At 41.2% G+C, this 22,357-nt stretch overlaps 1 protein-coding gene across 1 annotated transcript in view; it reads right to left on the bottom strand.

The window, feature by feature from the left end:
• Window positions 1-22,357, bottom strand: part of LOC126412096 (Bloom syndrome protein homolog) — a 196,612-nt gene that overhangs the window by 113,391 nt on the left and 60,864 nt on the right. Inside the window, exons 9-13 of the mRNA XM_050081515.1 lie at window positions 20,896-22,339; window positions 20,541-20,696; window positions 16,617-16,837; window positions 9,498-9,719; window positions 9,202-9,283 (exon numbers count right to left, since the gene is read on the bottom strand). Coding sequence (XP_049937472.1) covers window positions 9,202-9,283; window positions 9,498-9,719; window positions 16,617-16,837; window positions 20,541-20,696; window positions 20,896-22,339 — 2,125 coding nt within the window. The remainder of the gene's footprint in view (window positions 1-9,201; window positions 9,284-9,497; window positions 9,720-16,616; window positions 16,838-20,540; window positions 20,697-20,895; window positions 22,340-22,357) is intronic.

The following is a 22,357-nucleotide window of genomic DNA, read 5'->3' as shown; positions in this document are numbered from 1 at the left end:
ATACACAAACTATCACTCACATTACCGAGTGAGGTGGCACAGTGGTTAGCACACTGGACTCGCATTCGGGAGGACGACGGTTCAATCCCGTCTCCGGCCATCCTGATTTAGGTTTTCCGTGATTTCCCTAAATCGCTTCAGGCAAATGCCGGGATGGTTCCTTTGAAAGGGCACGGCCAATTTCCTTCGCCATCCTTCCCTCACCCGAGCTTGCGCTCCGTCTCTAATGACCTCGTTGTCAACGGGACGTTAAACACTAATCTCCTCCTCCTCCTCCCTCACATTGTCTGTTTGTGTAGCATTACAAAAAATACATGCATAAATACTGCACTTGAAAACGAGAATAAATTCTCGAAACACGTTTCGTCCAGCATGAATAAAATACGTAACCTGCGCTGTGTTTAAACTAAAAACATTCGACCATCGCAAAGTGAAGATGGTGTCAACTAGTACTCCAAGTGTCCATACACCGAAACACGCTAAATATGGATCGATAAAGATGTCACGTCTATCACAACAATCATGAAACCGCATTTGCACAGTAGTGACAGTTTGGAAATGATTGTGATTAGTCACGATATCTTCATTTGAACAAACCTAGTTACTCCCATCAGCTACCATGCCAAGTAGAGCTTGGCAATGGCAGGGATACGGCATGAATTGTTCCAACTTTTACACATTTACTGGTTCAAATCCACTGAGTATAGTGCCTTGGTATCAAGAAACTTAACCACGTAATATTTGTAAACACTACTGGACGGCCAACATCATGCCAACATCATTTTTTCTCCACAAACATTTTTCCATAATGCATAAATCGCGGTAAAATGATAAATATGTTGATGCAAAATCAGATGCAAATTAACATAGTGAGCATAGCAAATTTGATGGGACAGATAAAAAATGTCGTAAACGGGGGGAAAATGTTAATTCCAGGGACGTAAAAGCGGAGTCATATTGTATGTGTTTCTCTGTCTTACGATGTGAAAAGATTATAAATTTACTCAATAGTAGATACTGTTTCTTACATTTTTCTGTATAATTTCTACATATTTTTACAAAAATAAGGAATGTGCTTAGCCTCCTACAACGCTGTGCGTCTTCATACACATATACCTCTGAAATCCACACTACAGATAATGAAAGGTAACTTGTATCAGTATAGAAAGATGTCAATCAACGAGATTAAAGAGTTTACAGATTGCTTGGAACTCCACAAAAATATTTACCATGAACATGATGATTTAGGCATGAGGAACTGCCTGTCAGGATTTTTTGGCGAGACTTTTATAATGCGTTTTGAAGACCCTTTATATTCTCTATAGAACCCATTGATTCATAAGATAATTTGTTATTATAGATACATGGATACAATGACCATAATGTTTTGTAGCAGTATTTAAAAACTTAATTAGCTCTACAGTTTGTTTGACACTATGTGTAGCAGGATACAGTTTAAAAAAAAAGTTCAGGATCTGTCTAAAGTATAAAAAATGGCAAGCCTAACTTAAACATATTCTGCAAACCAATAGCCGACCAGAGTGGCCGAGTGGTTCTAGGCGCTACAGTCTGGACCCGCGCGACCGCTACGGTCGCAGGTTCGATCCCTGCCTCGGGTATGGATGTGTGTGATGTCCTTAGGTTAGTTAGGTTTAAGTAGTTCTAAGTTCTAGGGGACTGATGACCACTGAAGTTAAGTCCCATAGTGCTCAGAGCCATTTATTTTGCAAACCAATAACAACAGAAATAATCATTCACAATCGCTCATGTCATCCCACATTACAAAAGTTGGCAGCTTGTAGGAGTACATTCAACAGAGCAGTAACACTGCCTCTGTTCAAAAATGCACTTTCAAATGAAATCCGTATCATAAAGAAGCTATAAAAAATTTTAAAAATTAAAAAAATAAGAAGAATAAGAGAGTACTAAATTGAAACTACCAGCAGAATGATAAAAAAAACAGTCAGTAAGACATTTAAAGGAGAAACTCCCAAGTACAAACTAAAAAACAAAGTAGAGACATATGCGACCACATCAGCAAATTATATTATTATGAAATATTCCTCGTTATGTGGTTCAGCAACCATTACAAGCAGAAATACAAACAAGAAGAACACATGTAAGGAGCAAAGTAAAACTGTGCACTGTACAAACAGGATTGTACAAGACATAGTAAGAAAATGAATATACACTACAACAAAGAATTATAAAAATATAGATACAAAGTATCTCACTGAAGGTGCCACACAGTATATAGATAAGAACCATACTGAATATTCAAGTACCTAACAGAGAAAGCAACAGGTTGCTACCAAGCATTATAGTCAAATTACTGATTAACAAACCAGTTGAGCACTAAACAAATGAGCTTAATAACAAAACAAGATGACACAAGAAGATTTTAAAGAAAAAAATTAGCTCTCCATGAAAAAGAATGCAGATACCCAAATGTAATTACACAAGCTGAGACAGCTAAAGATCATCCAAAAATGGACAATTTTAGACTGGCCAGTACAGTGATAGAAGGGGGACAGCATGTAAGTTGCTCACTATGGGACCGTCAGCCATTTTAGTGGCCTTGAAACATTGGACAATTGAGCATAGTAGAGCTTTTCCTTAAAAATAAACACACTACAGATCATTTGAATGTTTACCATTTTCTGCATGTTATCTTGTATGAGTAAATATATCACAGGGTGAAGTTCACTAAGTCCCAGGACACAATGTTGTGAATTTTCTGACGTGCACATCACAAATTATTTCTAATGTCTACAGAAGCCAAATTATAATATAAGCCTCTTTTTTTGCCTTGAGAAGAGCCTTAATGACATAACATGTATGGAACTTGGAATGAGGATAAGCTGGTCCTAGAAGAAAGACTGGAGAGAGTATAACCTACATTTATAGTATTTGTAGTTTTAGAAAAATGCTTTTCACAGTGTCAACTGGAATACATTCTTCAAAATTCTAAAGGTACCAGGGATAAAATACATGGAGCAAAAGGTTAGTTACAAATTGTACAGAAACTAGACTGCAGTTATAAAAAACAATGGACATCAGAGGGAAGCACGGAATGAGTGAAGAAGGGAATGAGACAGGGTTGTAGGCTGTGTCCAATGTTATTGCACTGCGTATTCAAGTTGAGTGAGAAGAAATAAGACACTTTGAGGTTTGCTAATGACTTTGTAATTTTGTCCAAGTCTTCAAAGGATGTCCGAGACTGCGAAGGATTAAAAAGAGCAGTTGAACAGAATGGATAGTATCTTAAAAAGAGGTTATAAGATGAATATCAACAAAAGTAACACAATAAGAACAGAATGTAGTTGAATTAAATCATGTGATGCTGAGGGAGTTAAAATTAGGAAATCTGACATTAAAAGTAGTAGACGAGTTTTGCCATTTGTGTAGAAAAATAACTGAAATAACTGACGATGGCTGAAGAAGTGAGGATGCAAAATGCAGACTAGCAACCGCAAGGTATTTGTTAACATTGACTATTAATTTAAATACGATAATGAAAGAAGCTCAAGAAATGAATTAAAATTTATGCCACAGCCTGTACTTTAACCCGGATCCCTTGCTTACTAGGCAGGTGTGCTAACCATTACACCACTGTAGCAGTATAGGTAAGACAGCTGCAAGGACTGCCCTAGCTCAATGCCCCCCCCCCCCTCCCCCCTAACAAATTTCAATTCACAGTTTTCTGAAATTTCCAGGCAGATTAAAACTGTGTGCCAGACCAAGACTTGAACTCGGGACCTTTGCCTTTCGCAGGCAAGTGCTCTACCAACTGAGCTACCCAAGCATGACTCATGCCCTATCCTCACAGCTTTACTTCTGCCAGTACATCGTCTCCTACCTTCCAAACTTCACAGTAGATCTCCTGTGAACCTTGCAGAAGTAGCACTCCTGAAAGAAAGGATATTATGGAGACATGTCTTAACCGCAGCCTGTAGGATGTTTCTAGAATGAAATTTTCACTCTACAGCGCACGCTCCACTGTAGAGTGTAAATTTCACTCTAGAAACATCCCCCAGGCTGTGGCTAAGCCATGGCTCCATAATATCCTTTCTTCCAGGAGTGCTCGTTCTGCAAGGTTCGCAGGAGAGCTTCTGTCAAGTTTGGAAGGTAGGAGACGAGGTACTGGAGGAATTAAAGCTGTGAGGATGGGGCGTGAGTCGTGCTTGGTTAGCTCAGTTGGTAGAGCACTTGCCCGCGAATGGCAAAGGTCCCGAGTTCGAGTTTCTGTCCGGCACACAGTTTTAATCTGCAAGGAAGTTTCATTTCAGCGCACACTCCACTGTAGAGTGAAAATTTCATTCTAGTCACAGTTTTATGCTACAGTGGTGTAATGGCTAGCACACCTACCTAGTAAGCAAGGGGACCCGGGTTCAAGTCCTGGCCATGGCACAAATTTTAATTCATTTCTTCAACTTCTATCACTATCTTAGATAAGGTTGAGACTCAAATGTCTCTACAAAAATTTAATTATATCAGATATATAAATTTAAATGTTAGAGTCTTTTCTGCAGCCATTTGTCTGGAGTGTAGCCTCATGCACTAGTGAAAACAATTCAGACAAGAAGAGAATACAAGCTTTTAAAATGTGACACCACAAAAGGATGCTGAAGATTAGATAGGTAGAGTAAATAACTAGCAATGTGGTACAGAACCCAACTGGTGAGAAATTTGTGGCACAATGTGACTATGAGAAGTGACTGGTTGATATGACACTCCGAAGGCATAGAAGGATCATCAGTTTAGTGATGGAGGGAAGTATGGAGGGGTTACCGTATTTACTCGAATCTAAGCCGCACTCGAATCTAAGCCGCACCTGAAAAATGAGACTCGAAATCAAAGAAAAAAAATTTTCCCGTATCTTAGCCACACCTGAAATTTGAGACTCAAAATTCAAAGGGAGAGAAAAGTTTTAGGCCGCACCTCCAAATCGAAACAAAGTAGGTCCATTGTAATATGAGACACAATTTAGGTCGAATGAATGACGATACAGCTAAAGTAGTTTGGTTCGAGTCGTAGGCTTAGCGGTTAAGCTTTACCAGATAGCCATTGCTATGCGTCAGGCGCTCCGTCCGTATTTATACGGGTACCCTTCCTTTTTCACGTGCTTCATCTGGTTTGAATTGATTGCTTATTTTTCTTTGATCTGATAAGTGCCGTTCTCTTTGTTATATGTGTTTACGTCACTCTAAGCTGAATATGCATTACTGTAATGTGTGATGCATTGTTTGCCGCCTTCTGATAATGTGTGTTTACGACCTGTCGCCGCTCGCGGCATGGCTTGCTTTTGTGCACGCTACCGCCGCTTACAATTAAAAAACAAAAGAGAGGAATCGTCTCATTAGTGAAACAATGGCAAGAGACTGTTATTTGTTGTTACTTACACTGCTGCTTTCTTCGATAATTATCAACAAGAACCAAATAACAGATTCCGTATGATAGAAGATGTTCTGAACGAGAGTTTAGCGAAAATTTTTCTCCGTTTGAAAATCTTTGCAGACGCCTCTTTAGTACATTACATTCTGCACAGAAATTAGAGTCATCTTAGATTTAAAAATCAAGTCAATTGCTGTGCTTCATTTCTGACTGTACCACTATTAGGCATAAGAATGATACGAATATAAACATGACATGATATGTGTATTCCTCCGCGTTTGCTGTTGTCTCACTCTAGTTTCGTAGTTTATTAGGCAGACAGGATTTAAATGAGATAGCAGAAAAAAGAAACAATGCATGGCAAAATGTTTATATTCGTATTATTCTTATGGCGAAGAGAATACTGAATGTGATTCACAATGCATAAAAGTTCCTATTAGCAACCATCTCTTCTCGCAGGTAGGAAAAAATTCAGAACGTAGAGTTGGCCATATTGACAAACATCCCAAGCAGTCTTGCCAGTTGGATTTTCGTAGTACATTGAAATGATGCTACATTCGAAGATGGACAATACGGAATTTGTATTTACTTCGTTGGATAATGTATGAAAATGCAGTAGTCAAAACTCGGGACGGAGAAAAAAACTCATCTTCCACTTTTTTTTTTTTTAATTTATTTACTGATGCAGAGGTTTTGGCGCCCGTATTTATCCTTGTGCCTGCAAAGCATGCCTGTGTAGCGCTACACATATTCAACGGCAGAACTTAGTTGTGGCGGCACCTACCAACATTTTTCAGAACTTCCGCTTACTTTGCACTCGATTCTAAGCCGCAGGCGGTTTTTTGGATTACAAAAACCGGAAAAAAAAAATGCGGCTTAGATTTGAGTAAATACGGTAAAAATTGTGGATAAGGCCTTGAATACAGTGAGAAAGTTCAAATACTCATAGATGTAGATTGCAGTAGTTATGCAGAGATGATGAGACTTGCGCTAGTATGGAGCACTGTATCAAAGCAGAAGACGATGACAATGATAACTGCAACAACAACTGACAATAAATACATTGAAAATAGATAAATAGTACAAATTAACAGTGAACCAGAGAGACGATGTATCAAGAAGATCAGCACAGCATATTTTGCTCATAAAAGTATCTCTTATAGTATTAGTCTAAATACAAGGGAGCTGACTTAATTGGCGTATCTTCACTCTCTATTATCTTGTACAATTACCTTATGAGGCAATGCACCTAACACAAGTAAAGTACTTGTACTCAGGTGAAGTGAGCAATGAGGAGTGAGGATATTGAGTGAAGTAGATAACTGCACAATTTGCAGATGTCCCTCTAAAGGTTTTAGACTTATTATGGTCACCCCAATACATTTATTCCTTTATTATTACTATTATTATTATTATTGCAGCTGACAATATGAATCAGGTTTAACTCATAATTTTCAAGAAGAGCTCACCTCCTTGTCCAGAATTCACAGTGGCGTTATCTATTCGGATGCAAAGATATTCAACAAGCTCCTACATAATATAAAGCAGAAACTGAGACTCCCTGTCACTTAAAAAGAAAATTTAAAATAACTCATGAGGTAGCTGTTCTGCGAATTATGTATTTTTTTTATTTTTTTTTTTTTATTCAAGGATTGAAAATTTCTCTTAGCAGCATTCCAGGTAGTATTGTTCATTGGAAAGTTGCACGACACATAGCAGTGTACCGTAAACAGACCTCTGTTCGCATAACTGTATTATTTTTCTTGAAAAATACCAATGTAATCAAGTATATAAGTTATGAATAAATGATAAACAGGAGCTATTTAATATGACTGTGGTAGCACCAGTCATTTTACAATAATTGTTTTATTTCTAATTTACTGGTTACATTTAGCACACTTATGCATAATTATTTTCAGAATGAATATTTCACTCTGCAGCAGACTGTGCACTTAAATGTAAATTCCTGGCAGATCACACCTGTGTGCCACCTGGGACTTGAACCCTGGACATTTAACTTTCACAAGTAGCTACCCGAGCACCACTCAAGAGCCCATCCTCACAGCTTTACTTCCACCAGTACCTCATCTCCTACTTTCCAAATGTCACAAAAGAGATGAGGTGCTGGAGGAAGAAAAGCTGTGAAGACGTGTCGTGAGTCATGCTTGGGTAACTCAGTTGGTAGAGCACTTTCCTGAGAAAGGCAACGGTCCTTAGTTCGAATCACTTTCTAGGACACAGTTTTAATCTGCCAGAAAGTTTCATGTCAACATACACACCATCACAGAGTGAAATTTCATTCTGGAAGCAGTTCCCCAGGCTGAAGCTCAGCCATGTCTCTGCACAACCCTTTCTTCCAGCAGTGCTAGTCCCACAACTTCTGCAGGAGAACTTATGTGAAGTTTGGAAGGTAGTTGAGGTCCAGAAATAAGTAAAGCTGTGGGTATGATTGTGAATCATGCCAGGGTAGTTCAGCTGATAGAGCACTTGCCCACAAAATGCAAAAGTCCTGGGTTTGAGTCCTAGTCTGGCACCCAGTTTTCATCTGTCAGGAAGTTTCATATCAGCGCATGCTCCACTGCAGAGTGCAAGATTCAATCTGGAAACTGTCCCTCAGGCTGTGGCTAAGCCATGTCTCTACACTATCCTTCCTAGTAGGAGTGCTTGTCCTGCAAGTTACATGGGATATGATAAGTGAAGTTTGGTAAATAGAGTCACCAAAAGTAAATCCCCAATGTATCATACCATGGACTGCTTACTGTCAGTGTATATTACTGACTACGACTTATTAAAATGATACTTGACCTTTTAATGTGGAAACTATTCAAAACTGAGGGTTAGTCAGAAAGCACCAGAGAGATGTCGGTTGGGAACAAACAAGAAAACAAACTGGAGAGTAGGATATAGATGTAATTGTAAGAACAAAGAAATAATGGTTGGCAAGACATATTGCTTTGTGAACTGATGGTAGTATTTTGCTGGATTCTGAAAAATAAGATAAGACAGAGATAGTGATGTAATGGGAGGTGGGCAGATAAGATTAGAAACATGCAGAAGCAGCATGGACACATATCACAAAACACAGTGATGCATGGCAAAACAATCTAGGCAGGTATTTCTCCAGCTGTTGTTATCAAATGGCTGACAATGATGGTATGATAAAAATGAAGATGATTGTTAAAATTAACAATAATGCACTATCTTTTGTAACTGAAATGACTGCAATAGCATACATACACACACAGCATAAAATTAAATTATAGTCAAAGAAGGCTAGGAAAAAATTATACTTCTACACAATAGCAACAGGAAGCACTAACAAAAATTAAAATGATGATGCTGATGTTTGGTCTGTGGGGCGTTCAACTGCGCGGTTATCAGCTCCCATACAAATTCCAACCCTTTGCTCAGCCCAATCTCGCCAATTTAATGAATGATGATAAAATGATGAGGACAACACAAACACCCAGTCATTTCGAGGCAGGTGAAACTACCTGATCCTGCTGGGAATCGAACCTGAGATCCCATGCTCGGGAAGCAAGAACGCAACCGCGAGCTGCGGACATAAAAATTAATATCAATACTAATTTTCACTACTAGAGGTCACTTTTATCAGTGGAAGTGAGGAAAGATCTGGAGGAATATTATTCAGTGTTAATGCAATAACAGACAGTTCTCAGTGAGAGACAGTTGGGTCACAAGTGAAGATGCACTGTGTGTGTGTGTGTGTGGGGGGGGGGGGGGGGTTCAACAATTTGGTGAGTAATTATCTTTATCCATTTTCTTTTTCAATATTTTTTCACATACCTGGTTCCCTCTTTAATAATTCCAAATATATAGAGTTCATTTCATTTAGATTAATATCTCCAGAGAGATGCCCAGCTGGAATCTGTGGGAAAAGAAACAGTGAGAAAAAGTATACATAGATCTATTAAAATTTCTTAAAACAACAATTACTTCAATATTAGCTGAACTGGTGACATTTATTCGCCAGTAAATATATGGCTTAATACTGTTTGCACGCATATTTTGGATAAATAATATTACAGTATTACAATGAAAGTATGTTTTAAGTTTTATATCAAGATTTTCAATCAACTTACATCAAGAGAGTTAAGTTTCTGCACTTGATCAATAATAAGTGATCGAAGAGGTGATATAATTATTGTGACTCCTGGATCAATAAGTGCTGGTAACTGATAGCAGAGAGACTTCCCTCCACCAGTTGGCATCAGGACAAAACAGTCATGACCCAGCAGAGATGCATTAATTGCTTGCAACTGGTTTGGACGAAATTTGTGCAGACCGAATGTCTGACGGAAAACCTGTGAAAGATGAATACAAGTGGTATAATTTCTGTAGACTGTTTTCATCATGGATGGCAACATTAACTAATTCACAAATGACAAGGAAAGCTTGTCATGATTCAAGGGTAAAAATAAAAATTTTGCTGTATAACAGCATTCACAGTGTAATGAAACTTAGTAAAATATTTAAACTGTTTGGTGGTTTAAAAACAAATCCAAACCTCTGCCTTTTGACAACAATGCTCAGATCATCCAAGTCTCCTAAGCAGGGTCAAATTCAAAATTTTAAGGTACTAGAGACATAATGGAAGATGGAAGCTCTGATAGCATAACTGAAAAAGAACAAAGGTCCACCTCCAAGAAATAATGTGGCATTTAGTAGGTAGTTTTAACCTACTAAAGTATTTTAAGTTTAATATTAATTTTTGTCTACAAGCACAACATAAAATTCTACAATTTACAGTCATTGGAAAAACTTTAATTTAGGATGAAACATAAGTTTTGGGAGATATTGAAAAGTATCATAATTGGACGAAAACAAACTCTACACAGCCACACTATTAAAACTGAAAAAAATAATAATAGTTTTAAATTTTTCAAATCCAATCCAATTGCCAGATCTTCACCCTTAAAAGAAGTTGTACACTTTTTCTCAACATAAAAGATCAATTACAATGTATTTACAGTCATATTCACATCAATACACAGCAATCAAAATATGGAGGTGTTTCTTCAACTAATTATTTTCAAGATTCACATATAAAGATGATATCTAAAAAAACAATTGAAAATCCAAGATGGATGTGTGTGTTTGTGGTTTGAGGTTTTTGGGCGCTAAACAGCATGGTCATCAGCGCCCAAACGCATAGAAACAGGAACACATGCAGTGAAGGGACGAAGACGGACAGCGAACAAGGAGAACGGCTAAAAGACACAGACCTGACGCAGTTACAAATCCTCACATACAGAGGCAAAACAAGAGGAGAAGAAACGCACTAAAAAAGGAAAGGAAACACAAGGAAAAGAGAACAGCAATCGAAGTGAAACAAGTACGTAATCGTGACTGGCGGACCTCTTACCTAAAGCCTGGGTGAGCCAGTCCCCGAGCAGCACATTAAAATCCTCTCCCTAAAATCCAAGGCAACAAATTGGACAGGACACAAAACCGTAAGACCTTAACCACAGTTGTTGCGTCGTCTTGCAAAATAGAGGGCAAATCCGGTGGCAAGGAAACCACCGCCCTCTGGTCAGAGAATAAAGGACAGTCAAGTAAAATGTGGCGGACAGTTATCTGGACGTCACAAGCACTGCAGATTGGGGGGGTCCTCCCGCCGGAGTAAAAAACCGTGCGTTAAGGGACTATGTCCAATGCGGAGGCGAGTGAAGAGAACCTCATCCCGCCTGCATGACTGGTAGGACGTACGCCATGGCCGCGTGGTGGCCTTGACCAAACGCAGCTTATTTTCACCGACTGCCAGCCACTCCTCTTCCCATTGACGCATAACACAAAAACACAAAAGGGAGGTAACAGCATGGAGGGGGACGGCACATTCAACAACGTGAGGGAGGGAACATGTATCTTTGGCAGCCACATCCGCCAGTTCGTTTCCCCTAATACCCACGTGCCCCGGCACCCAGCAGAAAGAAACCTCTTTCCCCTGCCATTGCAGGTGGAGTAGGGCATCATGGATGTTCTGGACGACCGTATCCGATGGGTACAAGTGTTGCATGGTCTGAAGGGCACTCAGGGAGTCAGAACAGATGAGAAACTTAAGACTGGGAACACATCTCATCTGCTCCAATGCCCGCAAGATCGCAAACAATTCGGCATCAAAGATGGTAAACGCTGCAGGAAGCCATAACTTGACGACTCGAACAGAGAAAACAACAGCACAACCAACAGAGTCCCCCTGTTTAGAGCCATCCGTAAATACTGGTACATGGTCGGCATGCTGGTTTAAAATATCGTAAAATAAGGAGGTAAAAACAAACGCAGGAGTGCAGCTCCTCCGGTACTCTGACAAGTCTAAAAGGATGCTGGGCCTCTGGAGCAACCAGGGAGGTAGGCGGGTAAAACCCTGGAGTTGGGGTGCCACACGCTCCACACCGAGGGACTCAAGCAAATGCTTGGCACGAATCCCAAATGGTCTCGTTGCCCTTGGACGACTGGAAAAGAGACGTTCCATAGGCGATTGGGCAACAGTAGGGTAGGCAGGGGAGGTAGGACAGGCAAGGAATTGACACACCCGTCGCAACATGAGGAGTTTCCGCCGGATGGCGAGCGGCGGTTCCCCTGCCTCAGCACACAGGCTGGGGATGGGACTGGTACGGAAGGCACCAGTAGCCAGCCTGATACCCTCATGGTGTACTGTGTCAAGAATCTTAAGATACGAAGGCCTCGCTGACCCATACACAGTGCATCCATAGTCAAGATGGGACCGGACGAAAGCCCTATAAAACTGCAGCAGACGCGCCCGATCTGCTCCCCAGGACCGATGGCTCAGACACTTCAAAATATTCAGCGCCTTCAGGGCCCGCACCTTGAGGTCTTTAAGGTGCGGCAACCACGACAACTTGGAATCAAAAGTGAGGCCCAGGAACCTCACAGTGTCTCTAAAAGAAAGAATGGTGTCCCTCAGACGCAATTCAGGGGAGGTAAAAGCACGTCTAGAACGATTAAAATGAACACACACACATTTGTCTGCAGAAAAGGTAAAACCCGTCTTCGCAGTCCATGACTCTAATCGCTTTATCGTAAGCTGCAGCTGCCGACTAGCAGTGACAAGACTGGAGGAAGAACAGAAAACAGCAAAATCGTCCACAAACAAGGAGCACTGGGCAGGACTCCGGATAGTGGACGTGATACTGTTAATGGCGACGGCAAAGAGGGTGACACTTAAAACGCTTCCCTGAGGAACACCATTCTCCTGCACATACAAATCAGATAGCACATTACCAACCCGATATCGAAAGAGGCGGCGGGAAAGAAAGGACCGAATGAAGATGGGGAGATGGCCACGAAAACCCCACTGATGGAGTTGATTGAGGATAAGGCGGCACCAAGTAGTGTCATACGCCTTATTAATGTCAAAGAATACACCTAGACAATGCTGGATGGCCGCCTCAAGCAGGGTCAAGTTGTCTATAGTTGAACGACATCTCCGAAAGCCACACTGAGAGTGGCTAAGGAGCTGCCTGGTCTCGAGCAGCCAAACCAGGCGACAGTTGACCATGCGTTCCAATGTCTTCCCGACACAGCTCGTCAAAGCAATACTCCGATAACTACTGGGATGCATTCGGTCCTTTCCCGGTTTGAGGAGGGGAACCAAAATCGCCTCCCTCCATGAGTCAGGGAACGTGCCGGATAACCATATCATATTAAAACAATTCAGGAGTACTTCCTTGGATGGCAGCAACAAGTGCTGCAGCATGCTGTACAGGATTTGATCATCACCTGGCGCAGTATCATGAGCCACAGACAGCGCCGAATCCAGTTCCCACATTGTGAAGGGGCAGTTGTAGGTTTCAGAATTTGGAGACCGGAAGTCCAAGTGATCCCTCTCGATGGCAGTGCGGTAGCGGCAGAAATCTGGATCACAGTTAATAGTGGCAGTAGATTCAGCAAAATACATGGCCAGTGTCTGGGCAATGCCTCTCGGCGCCGTGAGTAGACAACCCTGATGCAGCAATGCCATGACAGGTAGTTGGCTGCGTTTCCCGGAAATCCTCCTGATGGCTTCCCATACTTTTGTAGAACTAGTGGAGCGGGAGATGGAGTTCAGGAACGATTGCCATGACCGTCGTTTGCTCTCTTTAATCACTCACTGCACCTTGGCCCTTGCCACCCGAAAGGCCGCAAGATTGTCAGCTGAGGGACGGCACTTGAAGCGGTGCAGAGCTGCACGGCGGGCTCGGATGGCTGAGCGGCACTCAGTGGTCCACCAAGGGACAGGGCGCCTCTTGGGATGACTTGAGGACCGTGGGATCGACAATTCAGCAGCATGGGAGATCACGGCTGTAACACGGTCGACCCATTCATGGACGCTGGCATGGTGTTCCAAAACAGCTAAATTGCTGAAAAGTGTCCAGTCAGCTCTGCAGAGGTGCCACCTGGACGGCACTGGTAATGCCACAGTCTCATCCAGGAGGCGAATCCAAAGGGGGAAGTGGTCACTAGAATGGAGGTCAGCGGCAACCTCCCACAGAGCAGAATCCGCGAGTGCTGGAGAGCAAAAAGAAAGGTCAATAGCTGACGACGACCCAGAAGCAGTACAGAAATGAGTGGGAGCACCAGAGTTGAGGATGCACAGTTCTTCGGATGCCATGAGGCTTTCCAGAATGCGACCCCTGGGGCAAGTAGTCGTAGAACCCCATAAGACATTATGAGCATTGAAGTCCCCCAGAAGGAGAAATGGGCGGGGGAGTTGGGTAATAAGGTCTGTGAGAGCCTCAGAGTCTATTGCATCCTGAGGCGGTAAGTAAACGGAACAAATTGTGAGCCTCCGCCCCACAAGAAGGTCAACTGCAATTGCTTGCAAGTCCGTAACGAGAGGGAGCTCAGATGAGTAGTGCATGTCATGGGCAAAAACCGCAACACCACCCTTTGCCCTTTCCCCCATCAGATCATCTTTTCGATACACAGTATAGCCCCGTAAAGAAGGAGCATCAGTGGCCCGGAAATGTGTCTCTTGGAGACATAAGCACAAGGGGCGCTCTCGTACAAGGAGTTGTAATTTGGCCACATGCTTCCTGAACCCATTTAGGTTCCACTGTAATATGGGAGCCAGTGATCAGGGTGGCTGAATTTTCACCCTGCCCCTGTGCTTTGGGGAAAGCCCATACTGGCCGGAGATTTATTCCTGGGGCGAGAAGATCGCCCCCGGTCGACATCAATGTCCATCAGCTCCGATGGCGACCCAAGGGAGATGTCAGATAGTACGATGGCATCGTCATCGGACTGACCCTGACTAGTCTCCTCAGGTGGCAAAACCTTCACCTTCGGCATCTTCGTCTTGGGGGGCTTAGAATGCAGAACCTTGTCAACAGTTGGAGCTTTACTCGCCTGGGCAGAAGGTGCCATATGGGGAGGGGCAGGAAGTACCCCAATGTCAGCAACCACGGCCTTGTCCGACGTTGTGGGGAGAGCTGCAGGTTGCAAAACAACCGCAGCAGCACAAGTGCACTGGCAATGCAGGTATTAGTGCTGACAATAGCAACCTCCGTTTGTGTAGCAACAGTGGGCAACTGTACCGGTTCCTGCAGAGTGGAAGCGAAAGATGTTGTAAACACAGGAGGCTGCATGGCCTTAAAGAGCTTCTTGGCCTCACCATAGGGGATGCGCTTAGATGTTTTGATCTCCAGTATCTTTGGTTCCTCGAGATAGATGGGGCAGACCCGGCTCCAGACAGGGTGACTCCCAGAGCAATTCACGCACTTCACAGGCGATGAACAATCGGCTCCTTCATGGGCAGGCTGACCACATTTACCACAAGTGGCTATTCCATTGCACCCCAACGTAGTATGCCCAAAGCGCTGACATTTAAAACAGCGCATTGGGTTGGGGAAATATGGCCATACTGGCAAACATAAGAAACCCGCTTTAACATGCTCTGGGAGTCTAGGGCGATTGAACGTGAGAATAAACGAGTCTGATTTGACTAGGTCCCCATCGACTCGTTTCATAATATGCTGCACGTCGACAATACCTTCGTCAGCCCACTCAGATTTCAACTCGTCCTTGGGGATATCCACCAAGTCCCTACATGTCACAACACCCTTACTATAGTTCAAAGTGGAGTGGAGCTCGGTCTCGATAGCGTACTCTCCGAGACAGGTTGCTTTCCTAAGAGAAGTGACTTGACGGGAACTAGAAGTTTCAACTAACAGGGTCCCATTGCGCAGACGCTTCACAGATTTCAGTGTTCCTGCAATTCCCTCAAGACCCTTGTGGATGTAAAAGGGAGAAACTCTCTCAAAGCTACCTTCCTTCCGTTTGACAATCAAAAACACATTCTGGATGTCAGCATGTGCTCTGTTACGACAGTCTGATAAATCTCTAGTAACACCAGGCGCTGGAGGACTCCCAGCACGAAGTCGCTTTTTCGATTGGGTGTGTTTTCCTACCAGTGGCTCACCCAATCCACTGGTAGGGGGAAACATAGAGGTCGAAGGGTCCATTGTGGTCCCACGAGCAGCTAGGGAACTAAAGGTCCGCTCAGACAGAGCCCCGCATGCCTGAGTAAGCCTTCTACAACTGGGGTGCGGCAGGTGCCCCAGAGGTTGCCCGCTTGCGACTGTTCCACCCCAACAGCCATGCATCTTATAGGCGCGCAGCACACCGTAAGATTGAGGGGTTTTTATAGAGGTTTACCTTCCTCGCAATCCAGGCGGTCAAGCCAAGATTACCATTCCCCGCAGCACACAACATTCCACCGCTGCGACATGCGGTGGTCGCTGAAGCATGTCCGGGGTTTACGGTGACAGGAGACTGGCGGCGCTGACCAGTCCCCAGCTCAGGACCCCGGGGTCACCAATCCCGTACTCAGCAAATGAATGCTGAGCCCCTGGGGGGTCCAAGATGGAATAATGGCAATAATATAAAAAGAGTAGATTGCTACCCAGCATATAGCCGAGATGGTGAGTCGCAGACAGCACAACAAAATGACTGGATAACAAGTAAGCTTTCAACCAAATTGGCCTTTCTCCAAATTAGACAAAAAATACACACACACACACACACACACACACACACACACACACACACAAGTGTTTCTCCACATCCATGACCACTCAAGACGGTTAGTTTGAAAAGTTTTGCATAACACTCTCTAGACAGAAAGAAGAAATGCAGTCAGTAAACTTCTGATGAGCACAAAACAACCATGTCAAACAAAAAGTGTGAAAACAAATACATACTTTTAACATTTCATTTGAGTGTGGGAAGCCAACCCCATCAAATTCTCCAGTAATGCCATCATTCTTCAAATTACTGTGAAACTGTCCTGTGATTTGTTTGTTTGAAGTAACTGTCTTCTTTGGAGTGAATTTATTTGGTTGTGTGTTGTGGTACAAGGCTGAATTATAATTGATATTTCCACTGGAATCAGCATTTTTTGTGGCATGATTTGATTTAGGCACTGTAAAAAAAATAAATAAATAAAAAATAAAAAAACACACCACAGTTAAAATAAGTAATCTCAATGTCAAATATTTCAAAATTTGTTTTGCACATGCAAATTGCAGATGTTGTCCTATTTATTTTCCATGTGTTTCAAGTACTTTTTAACCTGCTTTGCCTCAGTAAACCGAGCAACTAAGATCTCTAGTAAATCTGAATAGAGATGGGACATTTTAGCCGCACAAAAGATTACCTATGTTTTTCAGTTTGGTCTAAAAAATTACAGTCTACTCCAGTAATCAAACAGCAATTTGGAAATGCTATGACAGTTCTTCATCAAAATTACATTGTTTCCTTTCCTGTAACTGCCTAATTAGGCTGCTGCCCCGTAATATACAACATAAATATTAGCTAGAGTTCTAAAGACAAGGTAGACATTAACTAAAAAAAGAAAAAAATGATCACATTGCATTACAACATCCATGTCACACAATACAATATTTATTAGACAGCTTATTTCCCTCATCTTCCATTCATTTAACTTCTCAAAGGTATCAAATTATAATAGCACAAGATCACTTGACGTTTGTCATTTGATTCACTAACTTATAATAGAGCATGTCTACAAGATATGAAAATTGTTAATAATTAACTGAATTTTCCATTAAAACTTGACAGGACATGACAATATTCAAAAGGAAACAATTTTCAGATGTTCTGAAAAATATTATTTATTTACTCACATATAGGCTTTTGGCATCTAACACCAAATACTGATGAAGCCATGAAGTGTCAGAAGCTGGTGTGTGGATAAATAAATAATATTTTGCAGAACATCTGAAAATTATTTCCTTTTTAATATTATAATTAATCATTTCACACATCATATCAATTAAATCTTGAATATTTTTATTTACAGTTAATCATTAACTATAACCCTCATCTACCTCACAGCTATTTAGAATGACCTAACTATTTTTTCTGCCACCTGAGGAAGAAAGATGTGGTTCTGAAAGTTTGACTTCACATAATTGATATTTTGAGTGTTTATGTCAGCTGTACTGGATTCTGCAGCCCGCCAGTTAGGTCTCAGCCAATTCCATTTATCTTAACATAAATTCTACAACTCTGTATTTGTTTTTCTCTGCTTCCTAGAACCAATTACATTGTATGAGTGTCATAGGTTGCTAACACAATTGTGTCTCTTTCAAACAACATTACTGTAATTATCACTAAAAATGGTTTTAGATATGAAACATTTAAATAGATTATTTGCCATAAATAAAGAGTTTGGATGTTTATTAATTACATACGAAGTGGTGACACCAGTTAAGAGTATCATGAAACAGTCAAAACAGCAGTTACAACAGCAATGAGCAGAAATGGAACAATTGCTGCAAAAATTACAGCACCTGCAACAACCGATACAACAGCAGTGGCATCAGTTACTGTGCTACCAGCAGTGGAAGCACATGGAGGATAAGGCCACACTGCAATAGTGACACAAGGAGCAGCTTCAAACATGGCCCAAAGCAGAGGGATCACCTATGGCACCGCTAAAAAAGTCACCGCAGCCGCACGGCCAGGAAACCGCATGTTTGGATACCAGGGCAGTCCCTGCCAGGCCCCTACCAGCAGCCAACACCAGTACTGCCTGTGCCCCTAGTGCAGTCCAGCCTGTGCCTACCTGCAGCCATCAGGTCGATGAGTCCGATTAGACTGCAGCTAGCTCACGAGAATTGTCCTGGAACTGCAAGTGAACTGTGTGGCACTGAAAACACCACCCCTCTGGATGGATTATCCTTCACTTTAGTTCACACCCATCGAAAGCTGTTTCGTCCCTGCTGGGACAACACAAGACTCGACCAAAGACACGTGTGGTGACACTATTGACATCTCAATGACAATGAAGTAACAGCTAGGGAAACTAGCCATGAATGGTTAACAGTTTAAAAACTGTTGGAAGTAACATGGAAAGCAAAGAAACACATCATAAACTGTCAGACAGTGGATAAAAACAAAAATGTGTGAAACTGAACTGAGCAGTACATACATAACATGAAATGCAAAGAAAGATATAAGCAGATTAAAATAAGCTTAAAAATGGGGCGAAAGGAACCATGGGGTACATTTTAAGTATGAAATATTAAAAGAGAGAAAGTAACTATGCATTATGAAATTACAAAATTGAAGGTAGACTTCATAAATGGAAATAGAATTCTGAGGGAAGTTAACATTGCACAGAGACCAACAGTGACTGGTAAACATGGCCCGAGGTAGCAGCTCAAAAGCCTTCAAGGAAATGTCTAGTTGCAAACTGGTGCTAATTGTTCAAAATATTGCCATCTTTGTACACTAAGAATTTGAAAATTTCAAGTTTTTCACGTAATTCTAATCTCTGCCCTTTTACCTCTTTGTGCAGAATTACAGTATCCTCTGATTTTCTCAGAGAATGATCAGCATGTTCTGTGAAGAAGGAATGTGTACATTATCACCTTCCCTTCCCAACAGATGTTCTTTGCATCTCTGTTGGAAAAGAAGGGTGGTAATGTACACAATTCCACCTTCACAGAACATTTAATTATAGCTGAAAATCCAAGGCATTTAAAGGATACTGTAATTCAGTACAAAGAGGTAAACAGGCAGAGATTAGATGTATGGGCAGAACTTGAAATTTTCAAACACTCAGTGAACAAAGGCGGCAATATTTGTAAAAGCCTTTACAAATGTCTGCTTGTGTCTGTGTATGTGCGGATGGATATGTGTGTGTGTGCGAGTGTATACCTGTCCTTTTTTCCCCCTAAGGTAAGTCTTTCTGCTCCCGGGATTGGAATGACTCCTTACCCTCTCCCTTAAAACCCACATCCTTTCGTCTTTCCCTCTCCTTCCCTCTTTCCTGATGAAGCAACCGTTTGTTGTAAAAGCTTGAATTTTGTGTGTATGTTTGTTTGTGTGTCTATTGACCTGCCAGTGCTTTTGTTTGGTAAGTCTCATCATCTTTGTTTTTAGATATAAGTATATTTCTAGTATACAAACAGATGTTAGTACTATGGTCTCTGTTTATCTGGCTGCTACTTGCCATGGAATATCAGAAGGAGAAATTCTGGCAAATAATACTACCTCAGAGAGGAAGACTACAAACAGCCTGTGATGGAGAAGGAAGTTTCTTTGGAAATTATATCCACTGCTGAGAACAAGTGGTAAAATGGATCACAGCCCTGCTGTTTTTGCATATGATAATTCCAGAGCTGCTGTATTACTGCTCTAGTTAAAAAGAAACCTTAACTTCATGTCAGTTCTTTTGGTTTCTGTGTTTTCTGGAAATGTTGCTGATTTTTGTGATTTCTGCCTATTTTCAAGAAACTATTGAACTTAAATCAAATGTACATCACTGATCTAGTTGTATAATACAACTTCTTGGAAACTTGTAGTAGTAATAAGATACACACGTTTTTACTAGAAACTGTAGCACCCAGTGCTTTGCTTCCATTCTAAATCAAAATCTCACTGTTTCTAAAAAGTGAAATTAGACTACTTTTACAAGAAACTAAATATACACAGCAAAGCAATTCTGGTGTGGTAACCTGCGAGTATTATAAACATGGAAAATTGGGGTACCCTACAAGTGTCATCACATCCTGTTTCTGTTATCAGGAATTTCTATAGCCTGAAAAGTTGATAGTAAAAAATAATGATATAATCAGGAAAGACTGAGTAAATACCTTTTTGCAGAGGGTCTTGAGCCTTTATGCTATGAAATTGTGTTTCAAAATTGTCAATATTTTGACTTTCAGAATTTTCCTCTTGGGTATCATCATCTATTAATTGTGTTTCATTCACAATCTTTGTTTTTTGTGGAGAGCTCTTCTTAGCTCCCACTGTAAATAAATTATCATTTGCATTGATATTACACCAACTACATATTCTACATTAAAATGCTACTGAGTGATGATAGACAAGCTAATTAACATTATAAACAATTGTAAGTGAAATTAAAAAAAAACTACAAGCTGCAAACTATAACAACTTCAGGCTGAATTACATTATAGTGTTGAGAATAAAAGTGATTTAGCTTACCGTTACCTGGAGCTGATCCCAATGCGTAGGTGAAGCTGGTATTCCAAGCACTGCTGTTTGCCTGTGGCTTCTGGAATGTTTCATTTCTTGAACTGGACGTCACAGAGGTAAAACCATTTGGTTCACTACTGTTATCATGACTAGGTCCAGAAAAATTTATGCTTCTAGCACTCTCTTTCACCTGAATTTTGCAATTAGTTGGTGTTCCACCGTTAGTGCCTGAGGCCGCTGCTGTACTGAATGTTTGTGGGGTTCTTGAACTACCACTAACTACTATGGGGCTTTTTGAGTCTGAATTCCTGTTAGCTGTTCCAAAAATAGGTTTTTTAAACTTAAAGGCTGTAGAACCAGAAGATAATTTCCTAGCAGATTCAGAGTGACCTAGTGATACATCATGGACGGCAACTGGTGTTGAGTTTTGAAGACCTTTCCCCATGCTCAGTTTTAATCCAGAGGAATTACACGTAGAGTGTGCTGAATCTTTTACTGTTGCTGACGAAGGTTTTGGTGAGAGCAACAAAAAAGACTGTCTCTTACTATTGGTTTCATGATCCAGTGAACCCACCGCATCACACTTGCTAGAAGTAGAAAGCCTCCTTTCTTTAGAATCGTAGCTGCTGCCAGCCTGATAACTTGAAGCAACATTGGAATCTGAAATTTTCTCTGCAGAAGCCTTGAAATTCTTACTATTCACTGATAATTGTTTCTTCGCTTCACTAAGTAATGAAACACGGTGAGTAACAGACTGTTTCTCAACACTAACAAAACTGTCTTCAAAGTCAGGCATTACTGTATTTTTACCATAAAAATGTTCATTAAACTCTTCTTTTTGTAAACTTTCTTCTTTTGATGAACTAGAAAACAACTTTCTTTTCTCACTAACAGCAATGCGAGATACATCAGCTCTCCTTTCTAATTCATTTGTTTGATCACCAGCTGATTTCCTCAATGGTTTTTTAGTTTCTCCACTGTGTTTTAGACAATCACTACTACTTGATCTACCTACATATCTGTCAGATGCTGAGGCCGAAGATCTCTTTACAACTGTTTGGCTCCTGTCTAATTTTGGACTAATCTTTGTTGGAATAATCTCTTTACGCTTGTCTTTCAATTTTAGAGGTGAAACAGATGATTGCTTTTCTCTCTTGATCGTTCTTTCACCAGTACTTACTCGTTTGTCAGGAGAATCATCACTGGCACTGATACTTGCTCTTTCACGGATCAAAGCAGCTTTTCTCTTTACCAGGACATCAGCCAACTTCAACTTTGCTTTAACCCTCTGACGTAAGCTCTTTAGCTTCAGAAAAACTGACTGATTAAATCCAGGTAGTTTATCCAGTATCACTAAGGGAATGGCATCAAATGTTGAAAACACCCTCTCCAGTATTTTGAGTTGAATATTCAGCAATGACGCTTTTACTTCCTTCAATGTTGTATATGGTGTCTGCAACACAAAAGGTAC

The sequence above is a fragment of the Schistocerca serialis genome, chromosome 7 (genome assembly GCF_023864345.2).
Source record: "Schistocerca serialis cubense isolate TAMUIC-IGC-003099 chromosome 7, iqSchSeri2.2, whole genome shotgun sequence".
NCBI classification, from domain to species: domain Eukaryota; kingdom Metazoa; phylum Arthropoda; class Insecta; order Orthoptera; family Acrididae; genus Schistocerca; species Schistocerca serialis.
Note: the sequence above shows the minus strand (reverse complement) of the source record. Positions and strands in the feature narration are given on the sequence as shown.